The sequence below is a fragment of the Pyrenophora tritici-repentis genome, chromosome 10 (genome assembly GCF_003171515.1).
Source record: "Pyrenophora tritici-repentis strain M4 chromosome 10, whole genome shotgun sequence".
In the NCBI taxonomy this organism is placed as follows: Eukaryota; Fungi; Ascomycota; class Dothideomycetes; order Pleosporales; family Pleosporaceae; genus Pyrenophora; species Pyrenophora tritici-repentis.
The window spans coordinates 393,659-410,813 of record NC_089399.1 but is presented as its reverse complement, the minus strand read 5'-3'; the positions used below and the strand labels follow the sequence as shown (position 1 = coordinate 410,813).

The 17,155-nt window shown below is 51.9% G+C and overlaps 7 protein-coding genes across 7 annotated transcripts; 2 read left to right on the top strand and 5 right to left on the bottom strand.

Moving 5' to 3' along the window:
• Positions 1 to 859: 859 nt before the first annotated feature.
• On the top strand, positions 860 to 2,501 carry PtrM4_039760 (Glyco-transf-90 domain containing protein; the record flags this gene model as incomplete). Its single annotated transcript, XM_001937685.2, has 4 exons — positions 860 to 1,375; positions 1,442 to 1,949; positions 2,005 to 2,392; positions 2,453 to 2,501. 4 exons carry the CDS (start codon positions 860 to 862, stop codon positions 2,499 to 2,501), a joined length of 1,461 nt encoding a protein of 486 aa, XP_001937720.2.
• Positions 2,502 to 3,736: 1,235 nt separating this feature from the next.
• PtrM4_039750 (uncharacterized protein) lies at positions 3,737 to 4,416 on the bottom strand (the record flags this gene model as incomplete). Its single annotated transcript, XM_001937686.2, has 2 exons — positions 3,737 to 3,872; positions 3,926 to 4,416. The coding sequence occupies 2 exons, from the start codon at positions 4,414 to 4,416 to the stop codon at positions 3,737 to 3,739; spliced, it is 627 nt and encodes a 208-aa protein (XP_001937721.1).
• A 1,724-nt stretch (positions 4,417 to 6,140) lies between these two features.
• On the bottom strand, positions 6,141 to 7,564 carry PtrM4_039740 (Atrophin-1 multi-domain protein; the record flags this gene model as incomplete). Its single annotated transcript, XM_066104347.1, has 3 exons — positions 6,141 to 6,430; positions 6,481 to 7,473; positions 7,519 to 7,564. The coding sequence occupies 3 exons, from the start codon at positions 7,562 to 7,564 to the stop codon at positions 6,141 to 6,143; spliced, it is 1,329 nt and encodes a 442-aa protein (XP_065958911.1).
• A 672-nt stretch (positions 7,565 to 8,236) lies between these two features.
• On the bottom strand, positions 8,237 to 8,599 carry PtrM4_039730 (HtpG, Molecular chaperone, HSP90 family; the record flags this gene model as incomplete). Its single annotated transcript, XM_066104346.1, has 1 exon — positions 8,237 to 8,599. The coding sequence occupies one exon, from the start codon at positions 8,597 to 8,599 to the stop codon at positions 8,237 to 8,239; it is 363 nt and encodes a 120-aa protein (XP_065958910.1).
• Positions 8,600 to 11,421: 2,822 nt separating this feature from the next.
• Positions 11,422 to 12,558, bottom strand: PtrM4_039720 (unsaturated glucuronyl hydrolase protein; the record flags this gene model as incomplete). Its single annotated transcript, XM_001937689.1, has 1 exon — positions 11,422 to 12,558. The coding sequence occupies one exon, from the start codon at positions 12,556 to 12,558 to the stop codon at positions 11,422 to 11,424; it is 1,137 nt and encodes a 378-aa protein (XP_001937724.1).
• A 1,070-nt stretch (positions 12,559 to 13,628) lies between these two features.
• Positions 13,629 to 15,337, top strand: PtrM4_039710 (ProP, Permease major facilitator superfamily; the record flags this gene model as incomplete). The annotated part of the gene is made up of 3 exons (XM_001937690.1): positions 13,629 to 13,976; positions 14,032 to 14,320; positions 14,373 to 15,337. The coding sequence occupies 3 exons, from the start codon at positions 13,629 to 13,631 to the stop codon at positions 15,335 to 15,337; spliced, it is 1,602 nt and encodes a 533-aa protein (XP_001937725.1).
• A 248-nt stretch (positions 15,338 to 15,585) lies between these two features.
• Positions 15,586 to 16,568, bottom strand: PtrM4_039700 (SseA, Rhodanese-related sulfurtransferase; the record flags this gene model as incomplete). The annotated part of the gene is made up of 2 exons (XM_066104345.1): positions 15,586 to 15,884; positions 15,938 to 16,568. 2 exons carry the CDS (start codon positions 16,566 to 16,568, stop codon positions 15,586 to 15,588), a joined length of 930 nt encoding a protein of 309 aa, XP_065958909.1.
• Positions 16,569 to 17,155: the final 587 nt, after the last annotated feature.

The following is a 17,155-nucleotide window of genomic DNA, read 5'->3' as shown; positions in this document are numbered from 1 at the left end:
CCTTACTCCTTTGGGCTGGCAGCTGCTAGTTACAAGGCCGCGCGTGTTTGACACCTGGGCAGTTCCCAGGCTGATGTCAAAGCAGTGCGTGAATGGCCTTGTACAATGAGACGCATACAGTGCAGCAGGTTGTGCAAGGCTCGCTTGTACACCCCCACAATGCTTGCAATATGTGACTGCTTATGCGCTTTTGACCATGCCGCTTGTTGCTGTCGCTGTCGCTGTCTTTGATACCAGGGTAAGCAAGACAACGGGCGACGGCGTGCACCCCGTATCTTCCTTTCCTAGCATGCAACTCGGGGCCCGTACCAGTACTGTACGTGTGATTCTCAGCGTCGTTCTAGCCGACTCCGGGCCCGTACTGTACGTGTGATTCCCAGCATCGTTTTAGGCACACCCCGCCCCCCTGTCCACAGGCAAGCCTTGTTCAAGATGGGTCCCAGTCCGATCTTGACCCTATTTTTCCCACTCATTACTCTCCGCAACGCCTCACCGTATCTCCAATGGGGCAAACGTTTTGACCATGATGCGGCATCCACTGTGAAGCTTTGTTGCTGTTTCTCTTCTGCACCACATCCTTGCCCCTCTTCCTTCTTACGCCCGCGGCTTGGCCCCAAGCATCGCCCTTCACTTCACCCTGTCGCATCACCACTCGCGCCGTCAGCACTCAGTCAACCCCTAGCCCTCTCCTTCGTTTGTACATATTCACCTAATACACTCGCCATTCATGTCGTTCCGGCCTGAGCCTGCTGCCCCCGAAGAGTCACTTATATAAACACACGCGACCGTCCCCATCGCGTGTGTTCGCTCCCGCGCCATCGTGCCTCGCTTTCGTGTCCCCCGGTTTCCGCTAGCGCAAATGCTCATGAGAAAGATGTGGATTGTGGAGGAGCGCAAGGACAAGACTGTATACCGCCGTCGCTGCCCCACGGGTACCGAGGTCTTGTCCTTCTTCTTCGTAACCGCATGCGCTTTGCTCTTCCTACTCATATGTACCATCTTATATGGCACCCGCAGCCAGAACCCCTCGCTACCACCGTTGGTCAAGGAGTATATGCCTGCTGGCCGTTGCCAGTGCGAGTTTAGTACAACCTTCGCCTGCGATACGTGTCTGGACTGCGCCGCTAGCCAGTCTGTCTTGGCCGCCAATACGACCGAACTCGACAACCAGAATTTGTGGACGTTTACCTACCCGCGCGACAAGAACAACTATGGTCTGGACGAGGCACAATGTACGAGCGCATTCCCGGGGCAGTATGAGGATATAGAGCGGGCCGTCAAGGTGCGGGATCGCTGGGGCAAGGTGACCGAGGCCGAGCTGAACAGCTTTGAGCTTACCAAGGGCATGGTCAGGGCCATGGTGTTTGACAGAGAGGTTGGTACAACTTTGGGTGCATCGGAGCGTGCTTGTGGCAAGAGTATACTAACGTGAATATCACAGCTCTACATCCTTGAGACGCACATGGTCGATAACGTTAACCGCCAAAAAGCTCTCGCCATCCTTAGTGCCATCTACCGCGCCCTCCTCGCTGCCCCTGCGAATGCCGATATGCCAAACATCGAGTTTGCCTTCTCTGTAGAAGACCTGCCCGCCCAGCCCGCGAAGCCTATATGGTCGCTCACCCGCCGCGTCCAAGACCACAGCCTCTGGTTGATGCCAGATTTTGGCTTCTGGAGTTGGGATATGCCTGCTTTGGGCACTCTGGACGAGGTGGCACGGGAAGCGGTACAGCGCGAGACCCGAGAGCCGTGGAATCAGAAGATTGAGAAGCTGGTCTGGAGAGGGAAAATCACCTTTGCGCCTAAGTTGCGTAGAGCGCTACTCGACGCGGCCAAGGGCAAGCCGTGGAGCGATGTTGGCCAGCTCAAGTGGACAGATCCAAACTTCAAAGATCAATTCCTAGGGCCAGTGGACCAGTGCAACTACATGTTCATTGCACACGCCGAGGGTACAGCAGCTCATACCAAGCTACAATACTAGACACCAGCTAACAAGATTTGCAGGTCGCTCCTATTCTGGCTCTCTGAAGTACCGCCAACTCTGCCGTTCAGTAATCGTATCCCACAAACTCCAATGGATACAACACCACCATTACCTCTTCCGCGCCAACGGAAGCAACCAAAATTATGTCGAAGTCGAGCGCGACTTTTCTGATCTCGCCTCTGCAGTCGAGGACCTACTCGATCATCCTGAGAAGGCCAGGCGCATCGCGGACAACTCTGTACAAGTCTTCAGAGAGCGTTATCTGACACAGGCAGCCGAGGCTTGTTACTGGAGAAGACTGATGACGAGATGGAAGGATGTCATGTCTTGGGAGCCTGTCTTGTACAGCGGTAGCGACAATGTGGACCGCAAGGAAAAGAAGAGGGGGGTTCGCTACGAGACGTTCATGTAAGTCGCTGGCTCCAGGAAGAAAAGGCAAACGACATCCAAAACTAACACTTTTAATAGGCTGTACGAACCAAAAGCTCAACTCTTCTACCCCCAGTCTGCTCAGTGAGCATTCCATAATATCAACGTCTTCCTTTGCCGAATTGCACAGAACCGAACGCATACGCATCTCCGCCCTATTCTTTTTGAGCGTGTTTTGTCCAGGAAGTACATACCATACGGAGAGAGAAGAACGAGAAGAGCAGAATAGACGGCTTCAGCCAGAGAGTAATCCCGCGAAAGCTCATTTTCATTATTTAGAGTAATAGTTTGCGGCCTTTGCAAGCGAAAAACGAATAGCGTTTATACCCCCCCACCGATGAAATGAGCGTGTTGTTTTGTTTTCTTGGTTATGCTTTGCTTTGCGTTTTTGTCTTTTGCATATAATGTTGGCGCGAGAAAAATCAATGGTGTCTATAAAACCGCGGCTGCACTAAGAAGGTGGATGGAGAAGAAGAAAGAGAAGGCGGGGAGTACAGTCTTGCTTTCGCTGCAATATGTATTCTTAGGGCTTTTTAGGTACATACACACAAAGGAATAAAGGAATAGAGTAACAAGCTTCCGTTCCCAACATCAGCACGTAGTGCCTGACATGTTTCCATTAGAAAGCTATCGCGTGTTATCCACGTGTGAGAATTCTTGCTGACCAACACGAGTAATCTTCCTGTCCAACATTTGTAATATGAGACATATTTCAAATTATATGGGCGGACAGAAGGAGTGGAATATAGACATGGGCTAAGAATAGCGTTGGGTATAATCATGGGAACCTGGTTTTGACACTCATATACAACACGAGCACGTATGTCATGTCAAAGTTAAAGTCAAACCGAGAGACGGTAGGGGTGAGAAGAGAGAGGCAGAGGGTATAATATCTTTTTATGTGGTATATGTTAAAGTTTCCGTGTTGTTCTCCTTCTAGTCTACTTGCTCCGTTGTTCTACTGTTGGCTCTCTGTTTGCCTACATGTCTAGCCTTGGGAGGCTCTCGCGGTGCCTACTTGGACTACCCCGCTTGATCCAGATCGCAATTGTTTCTCCCTGTCTTCCTGTGCCGCATACAATTCCCCGAGAACACTTTGCGCTGTCTAGTTGTAACGCGCAAGTGTGCCGGATGCTGGAAAGGTGTGGGTGTGGTGCGGTATCGATGAGTGGACACATTGTCGTGTACATTGTGAGGTAGAAGGAAATGTGTGTCGTATCGTCATGATTTGATGTTTAGTGTCGTCTGAGTATATCCTCATTGATGGGTTTGCCATGAAGGCAGGTACATATCCAGACGCATGTTTCTTGTTCGTGACCGTCTTCATGGCAAGCTTGATGGCGATGTATTGTATACGCCTTGGTTCAGGAGTGTAACAATCAGGGGTGTTGATTCGCAGTCAGCGACCAGAGTTTTCTCATCGCCTTCGAGCTTGATGCTTCCTGTTCGAGTTACGAATCTGATGTGGGGTTAATAAGTCGTTCGTATCAAATGCGAGTAAAACTAACTGACCTGATCCAAATAAACTCCGCAATGAGGTAGATGATAAGAAGCGACATGAATATGCCCAGTACCGCGCCAATGTAATGTATCTCCGGTACCGAATCCCTGTCATCATTGCCTACGACCTCAATTTCATCACCGAAACCGCATATAATCCTATTCTCATTCTGGATCCTATTCGATGGGTCCAATGGGCGCGCCTCTCCTTCTTGGACAGTTTGAAGTACGCTGGTAGGTAGATGTCTGGGTATTGACAGCACCTGATGTACAGCGGCTTCGCTCGCAAATTGGATCTTGAGATCATTGGTCGTTGCCAGTAGGTATGCAGCGTCCCAATCGAGCGAGACCAGTTCTTGATAAGTGCATAGTGTAGGTGCTGCACTTGTTGAGAAAGACAAACAACGGCACTGTAAGTCTTCAAGGCGAAGAGACTTGGTAGGAGTCGCAAAGGCGCTAGTGAGGCCTAGGAATGCAAAAACAAGAGCGCTTCGGGTGAACATGGTGGGAATCAATGGTAGATCGAGTCGGATATGTCGAAGCTGAAAGGGAGGATGACGATATATTGTATGGTAGTACGATGGTTGTTTGCCAACGGATCTAGACCTTGTTAGCGCACTACTCTCGTATATCCCTAGCAAGCGGGCGCACCGAGTGATGGTCAATTCCTCCAATGGTATCTCTTAGGCGTTCCTCGCAGGATGGATGGTAAAAGCCACGTGCAGTGAGGGCAGCTGAGATTATTTATCGAAAGTGAAAGTCGGCGTCGGACGGGTGCTGAAGTGTGGAATCAGCCTGCGCTAAGCTGCAGTAGTCGGTTAGATGAGTGAGTGAATTCAACCCTTGTAGCGATCTCTTTCACGCACAGCCGCATCTCACCCTGTTTTGCTGCACCAGAACAGACGTTGCTGGCGGGGCCAATCGGGCTTGTTCGGAAAGGGCTGGAAACGTCGTGATGTGCGTTAGAAGGGCGCTATTGTTCCACTTGCCATGGCGCCGTTTGTTTACGCTCGTAAATAGACGAGCGCAGATGGTTTGATCCCTGGATGTGGCTCGATCTTCCGCTAATCCGCTACAGTACTCGGGTCTGATAATAATTTCATCACGCAAAAGAGTGGTCTGATGAGGTCGCAACGGCTGTCAGCGCCTGTCGCGATCTGCCTCGTTTTCTCAAGTAGCCACGATGGGCGCTGCGAAGCCACGTAGAAACCAGCATGCCGAGTCTGAAGCATACGCGTCAAGCAGTATAGAGGTATGGACTACAGCTGTTACGGATCCACACATGTTCGTCGCCAGCTTGAATCAAGCTTTCGAGACGTGTGTCACAGCATAACAAGAATGCGGGGCTTGTGCAGCTTACGAGGTGCCCGGGCCCGGGTTTTGCAAAGTGCGTTGGGACGCAAGGTGCAGTGCAGTCTCTCGTGTCGCAAGCTTGGCTGCAAATCGCCCGTGTTGCGATGCACTAAGTCCGGTAACATGGTATCTGACAGGCCAAAACGGCACTGAAGCCGATAGAGGTTTCGTCCGCAGCCTGGAGCGAATTTGATGATTTGGAAATTGGAAATCGGAAATCATGGCAATTACGAAGTCGTTGGGCGTCAGCTCGGAAGAGTGACGCGGGAAGTGGCGCAGTCATCCAGCCCGGTAGATGCGAGCATGGGAGAGGGCCGTATAGAGACGCAATGATATCAAGGGGATGCCCTCAAGACGCCGGGTCGACTTGGATAGGCTTGAGCATAAGAGGCAGCGCCTTGCGATGCGGGGCTGCCGAAGTAGGAGCGACTCGGCACGATCAGGTAACAAGCCAGCTCGATAGCGAAGAAGGGCCGTAGGGCCAGTGAACCGTCCAAAGATTCGGATAGGCGAGCGATCATGAGCATGGACCGATGGCTGTGGCTGTGGCTCCCACTCATGCTCGTAAATGACCCGGCCCGTTGCGAAGCCTTCAGCCCTTTTCCTCACGGCCTACTGACTTAATTGTCGACTAACGGCGGCGGACATATTGTAACGTGCTTGTGTGAACGTCTGGCGTGATATAATATCATGTCTACTAAACTTCTTCTCTATGCTGAGCAAGGCCCATCCTTACCCAACTGGCATCATGGCTTGCTTCGCTTCCAACTTCCTTAATCCCCTCTGCGCCGACGACCATATCCACATCATCTGAAATTACCACCCCTTCATCTATCCGCTCCATCTCCGCCAGCCACTTCTCTACCTTGCACCTTCATGTCGTTTTTTCGTTCTCTCCATACCCCGTGATTCCCCCTAGGAGCCCACCAAGGCCCTTTCCAACTCCTCCGAGCGTGCTTCCCACCCCGCCAATTACGTCCCCGCGGCCGAGTTTGCTTACACCGTCCCCTAGTCCGCTGGTAATGCCTCCAACGGCATTGTTGGCACCCTTACCTACATTGCCTACAACACCGCCGACGGGGCCTCCAACCGTGTTTCCCAAGCCTGCAAGTCCGTCTCCAACTGTATTTCCTACGCCCTTGCCAACTCCTGTGACAGTATTGCCTTAAAGTTCTCAGCTCGCTGACTCGTCAGGGGGAAAGAAAGGAACGTACCGACTCCGCTGGTCGCCCCGGCCACGGTACCCTTGATATCTCCTTTCCCGAGAGCACCAGTAGTCTTGCTCACAGTACCCTGCACTCCCTTGGTCGCCGAACCTACAGTGTAGTACGCGTTGTCCACTGCGCCTGTCGCCGTCTTACCTACATTGTCTGTCACGTGCTTCACTGGCTTCCCAACACCGCCAGGTAACTTGTCAAGCCCCTTGCCAGCGTATCCAGTCACCCCGGTAACTGTGCCGTTCACGCCAGTGGTCGCCGAATCAGTGATTGTGTTCAATCCCCCTGTGGTCGTACCAATAGTCTTGTTCAGAGTGCCTGTAGCAGTGTTGATACCCTTTCCAACCACACCGGGCTGCTTCTTCGCTGCTATGGTAGATTGGGGTGTGGGTTGGCCTGGTGCGGGATGAGCTAGTATTACGGAAAGAGGAGTTGGGTAGGTACCATCTATATTCACTTTGGTGGGTGTGGTACCATCTGGGTTCACCTTGGCTGGCGTCTTCTTGACGGGCACAGCTTTCGCTGGGGTGGCTTTTGTGGATGTAGATTTCGCTGTAGCAGATGAGACTGCGCCTGTAGTGCCCTTGGCAGGCCCGGATATCGTTGTCTTACTAGCAGCACTCACGGGCTTAGAAGTTGAGGTGCTTGTAGTCGGGTTCTTCCTAACTGGCAGTGGCTTTGTGGTTCCAAGAGGTATGCGGGTACGTGCGGGCTTTGAAGCTTCACTGATCGGTGTCTTGGTTGCTGTGACCGGTGCCTTTTTCGCAGATGTGGTAGTAGACGCAGCTTTGTTGGCTGTAACAGTAGCTGTTGGCTTCTTCACAGGCGTCGACGTCGCGGCTGATGCTCCTTTCGTAGTACCAGGAGCAGAAGCACTCGTGGCATTGAGCTTTCTCGGAACTCTCTTGACTGGTGTAGCGCCTGCGTCGATGGTCGTCGCCGGCTTCTTTGCAGTTGACCCAGCGACTTTGGATACGTTTCCTACGCTTGCTGAACGACATTAGCATATGTCCTCATTAGATTCTACTAACCCACATTGTAGTGCAGCATTTTGCTGCTTAAGCTGATCTACGGCTGACATGTTGACAATGGTATGTTGTTAATCGCACAATCTAGATTGTAAGCTTCATAGATAGCAAATAGTGTAAGCTGGCAATGAAAGCGGTTTACCATTCGGAGATCCGTTCTTGACAGCTACGGCCCAGACATTGAGAACGCGCCTCCTCATACGTCATGCGTCCTGCATATCCCTGCGGTACTACGGCAGCCCAGGCTGGAAGATCCTGTTTTTGGGCCACGGGACGATTACCGTTGCATAAACGACGTAAGACCCTGAAGCCGTTGTTGTTTCGATTGCGACACATATTCCAACATAGGCGGGTGTTGGGCGATAGTATAGCGACGCTGGACTCGGGTCGTTGTTCGATTGATACCTGAGCAGGGGACATGGGCACCACACCGAACAACAAAAAGCATCAACCACTAGCTCGCAGGCACATTGAAAAAGCAATCATTGTTTTTAACGTTTCATCATTCATGAAAAACTACCCAGAGGTAAGTCTAACTAAGATACATTTCGGGATATCCATTTACTCGTGATGCGTGAAATACCACCACTCTAAGACGCCATCGAAGATTAAGCTCCGTCCATCATGCAAGTGAGGTGTAGAAAGGGAATGAAAGCCATGACACATGAAAGGGATATCAGAGCGCCAATAAAACTTTTCGAAACCGGGCGATTCGGGCGAGACGTTTAGTCAACCTCCTCCATCGCGCTCTCACCGGCTGTCGCAGTCTGCTCGGTCGCGGCCTCGCCCTTCTCTTGCTCGGTCTCAACCTCCTCATCGACGTTGAGGCCGAGAGAGACGAGCTTGTGGATGCGCTCAGCGTACTGAACAGGCTCGTCGATGGTGAAGCCAGAGACCAGGAGTGAAGTCTCGAAGAGCAGGAGGGTAATGGACTTGACAGTACGGTCATCCTCACCGTCAGCCTCAACCTTGCGCTTGAGCTCCTTGATGATAGCAGACTTGGGCGAGATCTCGAAGGTCTTCTTGGAAGACATGTACGAGCTCATGGAGGTATCACGGAGAGCCTGGGCCTTCATGATACGCTCCATGTTGGCTGACCAACCGAACTGGCCGGTACGGATAGCGCAGGGTGAGCCGACAAGCTTGTGGGAAACGACAACCTTCTCGACCTTGTCACCGAGAACAGTCTTGAGGCTCTTGGCGAGACCCTCAAACTCCTTCTCCTCGGCCTCACGCTCCTTCTTCTCCTCCTCGGACTCCTCAAGCTCAAAGTCCTTGGTGATGTCGACAAGCTTCTTGCCGTCGAACTCCTTGAGCTGAGTCATGGCGTACTCGTCAATGGGGTCGACAAGGAACAGAACCTCAAAGCCCTTATCCTTAAGGGTGTCGAGGAAGGGCGACTTCTGGACAGCCTTGAGCGACTCACCAGTGATGTAGTACATCTGCTTCTGGTGCTCAGGCATGCGGGTGACATAGTCGGTAAGCGAGGTCAGCTCCTCACCAGACTTGGTGGAGTTGAAGCGGAGGAGCTTAGCAAGCGATGCGCGGTTCTGCGAGTCCTCGTGGATACCAAGCTTGATGTTCTTGCCGAAAGCAGAGTAGAACTTGTCGAACTGCTCACGGTCTTCGGCGATCTCGTTGAAGAGCTCGAGAGTCTTCTTGACAATGTTCTTGCGGATGACCTTCATGATCTTGTTCTGCTGGAGGGTCTCACGAGACAGGTTGAGAGGAAGGTCCTCGGAGTCGACAACACCCTTGACGAAGCTGAGCCACTCGGGGATCAGGTCAGTGGCATCGTCAGTGATGAAGACACGGCGGACGTAGAGCTTGATGTTGTTCTTGGTCTTCTTGGTCTCGAAGAGGTCGAAGGGCGCACGCTTGGGAACGAAGAGGATAGCACGGAACTCGAGCTGACCCTCAACGGAGAAGTGCTTGACGGCAAGGTGGTCTTCCCAGTCGTTGGAGAGCGACTTGTAGAAGGAAGCGTACTCCTCGGTGGTGATGTCTTGTGGGTTGCGGGTCCAGATGGGCTTGGTCTTGTTGAGCTCCTCTTCCTCAATCTTGGATTCCTTGACCTTCTTGGTCTTCTTCTCCTTCTTCTCTTCCTCCTCATCGTCGACCTCCTCGACCTTGGGCTTCTTCTCGTCGCCCTCGGTGGTCTCCTCAGCAGCGTCCTCGTCCTCAACCTCCTTCTCAGTCTCCTTCAAGACGTGAAGGTAGATGGGGTATGAGATGAACTCGGAGTGCTTCTTGACGACCTCCTTGATCTTGCTCTCGTTGAGGTAGTCCATCTGCTCCTCCTTGAGGTGGAGGATGATCTTGGTACCACGACCAATCTGCTCGCCCTCAGTGTCCTCAGTGATCTTGAATGTACCACCAGCACTTGACTCCCAGACGTATTGCTCGTCATCGTTGTTCTTGGAGACGACGGTAACACGGTCGGCAACAAGGTATGCAGAGTAGAAACCAACACCGAACTGACCAATCATGGAAATGTCGGCACCGGCTGACAGAGCCTCCATGAACTGCTTTGTGCCTGAGCGGGCAATCGTACCCAGGTTGTTGATGAGGTCGGCCTTGGTCATACCGATACCGCTATCTTGGATGGTGAGGGTCTTGGCCTCCTTGTTTGGGATGATGTCGATGCGGAGGTCTTTGCCGCTGTCGAGTTTGCTGGGGTCTGAGAGGGCTTCATATCGGATCTTGTCGAGGGCATCGGATGCGTTAGAGATGAGTTCTCGTAGGAAGATCTCTTTGTTCGAGTAGACGGTGTTGATGATAAGGCCGAGCAGCTGAGAGATCTCAGCCTGGAACTCGAAGGTCTCCCCAGACATGGCGGCGGTTGTGTGAGTGTTTGACTGCAAGACACAGAGTCAGCTGGAGTTCACACTACGAACTAGCCGTCCCAATGCCTGACTAGGCTGTGATGTTGATAATGTGGGGAAGACGTACGGTTAGGCGGGGTAGTTGGATTACTGAGCTCTTCTATAGCGTGGAGATAAGAGCAGGCTGCAAGACTGAATGTCTATATGATGCGAGCGAGAGAGAAGCAATTCGATGAAGAAACTGCAGTGAGAAGGGTCGAGTTTGGAGCTGATATAGCCTTTGGTGGAGCTCGAGAATCTTCTAGACAGAGCGGCAGAAACGCAGAGAAGGGCGCCGCCCGACCAATCAGAGTGGGCCCGCCCTTGCCATTGCGCCTCACCGCCAAACGCGCTTTCCCCAGCAACTGCTAGCGGCGAGGGGCAGAACAATCGCGACTTCATGCATCCTGCGTGTCGACGTGCCTGTCGCCTACGCTTGTTTGTTTGTCCTCGCTGCTTGCACTAGTCTGCACACTACGGCTGTCTACAATGATATTACGAGTGACTGCTATTGAACAGCTGTCAACCGCGAGCGACAAGACAGCTCCCTACCGAAAGTACCAAGCTACAGCCTCACCTAGAGTAGCTGCCTAGAATGTGGCCATGCCATTAGCTTATACTAGAGAACCACAGCAATTGCTATCACTGCGCTTTTCCTTTTGCACAACAAACAGTAGCTGACTCAAGCGTCATACCGCGTGGTGTGAGAAGCGTTCAATAACCCTGAGCTCCACAGACCATTCTAGTCGGTTGTTTCTAGGAGGCTTCACGATACCCCCTGACGATGACGACGACCACCCTTCCCCCACGCGCAAGAAACACCGTCGCGATGCGATACCCGATTCGTCTTGGACCTCTACAAGACCTGCCAATCGTCGAAGCGCTACAGAAAAGCAGAGGCTATGTGAAGTTGCGGGGTCATCTAGTGGTGCAGAGAATATTGCCTTTCAGGAACATTTACTCTAGAGAGGGGATTAGTAAAAAGGAGCAATGCGGGCAAAACTGACTGGGCATGTATCCCGACAGGGACCTATGCATTGATTTTTCTAGATAAAAGTTCTCATGAACTCTCCTAGCGCCATGATGGCCATGGCCTGTCCATACGGCATACTCGTAATCTTAATATCCTTGTAATGTTGCAAGTCATGTCCCATGGCTGTACCAAAGCTAGTCTCCGTCAACTCGCCCTCTGCGCTGATTTTGCTCATGACGGCTTTGATCGCCTTAACCGCACTCTGCAGGTAAACCTCTCCACTGATATATCGCTTTCGGCAAGCTTTGAGCATGCCGTATGCGAAGCCTGCAGTGGCTGACGCTTCCTCATAGCTGCCTTCCTCGACCGGGATATCGAGGAGCGTTCGCCACATACCATTCTCACATTGCAGCTTCAGTAGCGCCCGGCATTGCGACTCAAGTATACCAACGAGGAAAAGCCGAAGAGGATCCGTCTCCTTCAGGTCCAGCAACTCGATAAAATCCGGAATCGCGATTGTTAACCACGAGTTCCCGCGAGCCCATCGGGCCCCCGCAAAGTTGTGTCCGACTTCCAATCCACCCTTGTCTTCCCACTTCCAGCCGTGGAAGAACAGACCTGTGCTTGTGTCGCATAGGTACTGGCAATGCAGGATGAATTGACGCTTGGCTTCCTCGACATATTCGGGTCGATTCAGAGTGAGACCAATCTTGGCGAGGGGCAGAGCACTCATCATGAGTGTGTCATCCCATAGCTCATCTTTGTTGAAAGAGTTGTATGTCTCATGCTGGAAACCACCAAACTTTGTGCGGGGCAAACCATGCATGACCCACTCCGCCCACGTATCCAACCAAGGAACAAACGTCTTGTTTCCCGTCTCTTCATACAGGTAGGCCAATGTGAGGAACGGGCTCATGGTATTGATGTTTTTGGTAGTGCCTTTGCTGAGCTGTTTGTCGAACCAGCCCTTGATTATATCGAGCGTGGCCGTGCTGCCCGTCAGCGTGTAGTAGTGCCATAGGCCGTAGAGTCCAATGCCGTGCGTCCATTCCCAGCCGTCCCAGCCTTTGGTATCGATTACACGACCATCGTCTAATTTCAAGAGAAATTCGCCAGTTGTGTCGTGGATGTTGATCAGGTTGTGTGTTAGGAGCAGAATCTTCTCATCTATTTGGCCTTTGGTAAGACCGTGGACTGTGAGGGTAGACATGATGAGCGCGTATCGTGTGCTCAGTAGAATCTGATTGTGAATGCAGTGTTAGATTTCAATTGTGGGAACTACTTGAGTATTAGAAGCCGGTGCAGACACACTCTAGCACGTGGATATTAGGAGCATCCCTGTCGGCTCCATACTCGGTCGAGCTACATACAACGGGTACCAAGAACTGGGGAACTTTCTGCCCATCAGACTTCGTGTCCTGCTGCACCGACTCGCCCGTGTATACTCCGACCGAGTTCTGGAAGACGTGGCTCCGCTTCTGCCTGTTCTCGAACATCAATGTCAGCATGTGCGGTAGAGTTTACCGTGGAGCCACGTTGGATACTTGTCACATTCGCCATGCGATGCACCGACGCTCGTGAATCACTATACCGACATGACGGAAGGCCAATCCCCTGGGCGGAAGGCTCCGGGCTGGGAAGTGCGACCGACGTAAACCTAGGCAAGATAACCGCCACCAACTCGAGAACGGAGAAAAATATCCCACCAGCAGCCACCGGCCTGCGACGAAGCTTCGCACGAGCTTAGCCTATAGTCCTGTCCTTCATAAGCGTATGTGGGGCGGTTCGGCAGCATTTGTGCCGACGTCTTACCAAGCTGGGGCATGTGCCAAGAATTGGTACCCCCCCACACTGCTTGATTCTGCGTACCGTATTTCCGACTCCGCATTCTGCAGCACTCCACAACTGTATGGACGCCCGGGTGGGTATGGGGTTGGTAACCTTCGGAACCAGCGACTCAGGATGCAGCGCTGGTGCCACTGGCTCACCTCTACTGCACCGTGTGCTTACCGTAATCCTACGTTAAACTGGGGAAGGGAAACAAGGAGATAATCTTCATCCTCAATTCAGGCTAGGCGGAACGGTGCAGGCTCGTGCCCCAGAGAATTTGCGGAGTAGCCTGCCACCATGGGGTAGGCTGGGGAACGCTTGGACGGATAATCTAAACGAGGTAGGTAGAAATATCACGGCCAGAACTCCTTCAGACGGACAGCCCACTGGATCCTCTCTCTCCACCCTCAATATCTCCCCATCGTCAATTCCCCGGGGCGTCTTCACAACATGGGCAGACCCAGTGCAGAAGGGGTGCACACCGCGTCCGCCACCCCTGGCCACCCCGACGATAAGCAGGACATCAGCCAGGTTGAGCGAGTGCTCTCCGTAGGCGATGAGAAGCCCCCGCAAGTCGACTACAGCCGCATCGACAAAGAAGTTGCCAAATATGCGGGTGCCCAAGAGGTCTACATTTCAGAAGAGGAGAACAAGAGGTTGAAGCGCATGATTGATAGACGTGTGCTTCCTATCATGGTCATCACATACTTCCTTCAGGCGCTGGACAAGGGCACCATGTCGGCTACCTCCATCATGGGCATTCGCGACGATATACCAGTTCTAAAGTCGAACCAAACTGTGAGTTACAAAACTCGTCAAGCTCTGAATGAAACAATTGACTGACTTATCGTAGTTCGGATGGCTTACTACCTGTATTTATCTTGCGGTGCTCGTCGTTGAATACCCTACCAACTGGATCATTCAGCGGGTACCTGTTGCCAAATACCTTGGAGCCAATATTTTGGCATGGAGCACTGTTCTTTGTTGCCACGCGCTCTGCTTCAGCTTCCCTGCACTCGTCAGTGTGCGAACTTTGCTTGGTGTATTCGAAGCTGTGTGCCAGCCTGCCTTCCTGGTCATGACTTCTCTTTGGTACAGGCGAGAGGAGCAAGCACAAATCGTCACATACTGGTACATGATGAGTAAGTGGTAACCACACTCATACTTGGGCATCACACTGACTTCTTTGTTTAGACGGCATGCAGCAAATTGTCGGAGGCCTTCTGGCCTACGGTTTCTCCACTATTCACCATTCCAGCTACCTCAAGTCACCCGGAAATGCGCCCATCCGCTCATGGCAGGCCATTTTCATCACCTATGGCTGCGTTTCCTTCCTTTGGGGCATATACGTTATCTTCAGGCTCCCTGACAGTCCTATGCGTGCCAAGTGCTGGTCTGAAGAAGACAAGAAGCTCATGGTCGAGCGAGTCCGCTCCAACCAGACAGGACTCCAAAACAGGAAGTTCCGCTTCTACCAGTTCAAGGAGGCCCTCCTCGACCCGCAGGCGTACTGTTACATGGGCATCCAGATTCTCACCACAATTCCTACATCTGGGCTCGGTGCCTTTTACAACATCATCATCAACGGCCTCGGCTTCACTGTCCTACAGACCCAACTCCTCGCCATGGTCCTCGGCGTCGTCATTATAGCCACACTTATGGGCTCAGCCTGGCTCGTCAAGAAAACAAAGCAGAACCTGCTTACAATGGCCGTCTTCATGATTCCCGCCTTTATAGGCACAATTGTCATCATGACGGTCAAGAACACAAACAACGCTACTCGTGCCGGTCTACTGATCAGTTACTGGATCGTCTTCACTTTCTGGGCTGCCCAGGGTTTGGGCATGTCCATGCTGACGCGTAACGTGGGCGGGCAGACGAAGAAATCTGTCTGCATCACCATGAACTTTGTGGCCTGGTGCGCGGGCAATGCCATCGGTCCAAAGGTCTTCTTTGACAACGACCCGAGGTACCTCAAATCTCTTGCCATTCATCTTGGATGCTACTCTACTCTGCTCTTCGTCATTGCGTTTTTAAGATTTAACCTCACCATGAGGAACAAGAAGAAGGACAGGGAGTTTGGTAAGGATATTGATACTACGCATGGATTTGAGGACTTGACGGATAAAGAGAACCCCAACTTCCGCTATGTTTACTAGTGTCTTGTAATTCTCAGACAACCTGAGAGGGGTATTATGAAATTTTTGGATGCCTAGGTAGTACTTGAGAAAAGTCAAACAAGTTGTTGCATCGCATTACATTATCACATATGTTCCTTCTTGTTTCTATCCTGACAACTCAGCAGCTTTTGCTGCCCTGTTCAGAGGCATGAATGAGACCAGGGTATAAGCCCAAATCATCATAGAAGACAAGGGTATCGCAATTTGTGCCTATCAATTCAGGACCTTTACTCGGCCTTTCTGATAAGCCTCTCACCTGGCTTCACTCGCTGTGCCCATTCCGTCCAGCTCCCGTCATACAATCGCCTTTGTTGTGTAGGAAAGCCAGCTTCTGTAAGTGCAGCATCGATGATAGCCGCTGTGACTCCTGTACCGCAGCTGTTGATGATGGGTTTTGAGGGATCCACACCCTTGGACTTGAAGACGGCCTGAAGCTCAGAAGCGGGGAGGAAGGTTTTGTCTTTGGGGTCGAGAAGGTCGGTAATGGGGACTGAAGTGGAATATGGGATATGTCCAGATGAGATACCTACTCCAGTCAGTACAAATAATCAAACTATGATCTTATAGACAACAACATACCTTCCCTAGGCTCTGGATCGACGCCTTTCCACCTGCCCAAACTCCTCGCGTCCAATATTTGTACTTCATCTGCCCCTTCCTTGCCCAATTCCTTTGCAATCTCCTTTACTTCTTCAAAGGCCACCACCTTTCCCTCGTCAATCTCTGGGACTGCATACTCTGTTATTTCCGCCTCTTTTGGCTCACCGCTCACCGTTGGGTACCCCTCATCGACCCACTTGCGGAAGTTGTTCAGTACATGTACTTTGGGATGACCAAAGACTTGCAGTGTCCAGCCAACCCTTGGCGCCGAAAAGATACCTAGTTCTTTTGTATCGTATACAACTACAATGTCTTCCCGTCGTATGCCTAAGTGTCTCATTGCAATTGCGAAGTCGGAGGCGGACGGGAGCATATGCGGATACGGCGAGTGCACATCCTTGACGGCATCAAGGTCGAAGAAGCGAGCATGCGGAATGCGCTGAGAAACGAAGGTATCGTATCCATTTCGGCCGTCGTTTGGTAGGAACCAGGATGCACAAAGAGGAATAATGCGCGGTTCTGTAGAAAGCTTGGTAGGGTTGCGCTTCAGAGCTGAACTAAGCTCAGATGGTGATACAAGATAAGAAGAGAGGGTAGGATATGAAGACATGGTGCGCCTGCTAGGGGTGGAAATTGTGAGACGGGCGGACGAGGGGAAGGAAGATGAGCGTAAAGAGCATCGGAAGCTTGAGACGAACATTTTAGCGGTAGAGGTAGGGCTCAGGTTGTGAAAGTGATGAAGTGTTAGTCGGCGAGGAGGGAAGAAGGAGCAAAGCTATGTGGAGTAGACGGCGAGGTCAAGTTTCCTATCGTGCCTATCTGGATTCATCACGCAAACTTGAGGGGAAGCACGTAAGCTTCAGGCAAGTGCGGGGAACTGAAGTAAACCGAGGAGGGGGTCGTGAGTTGCTGGTTGTCTCGTTTGATAGAGACTGTGCCCATTTACTGTCCCATGGTTCAAACAAGGTGATATGAGACGATTGTGCTGCAAACACAGCATTGCATTACTAGATGCGTCATAGCCTTGTGGGCAGCGGACAGCGGGCAGGTGAAGCTTGAGCTCAGACCTTAGCTAGCGGAATTAACGCGCAATCGCCGCTGCTCACCGCCGTGGAATCTGCCACCTCGGCGTGTTTTGGCGCTGTTGATCGGCTTCTGCTTCAAGGTTCAATTGGCGCCCAAATCCCAAATTCAAAC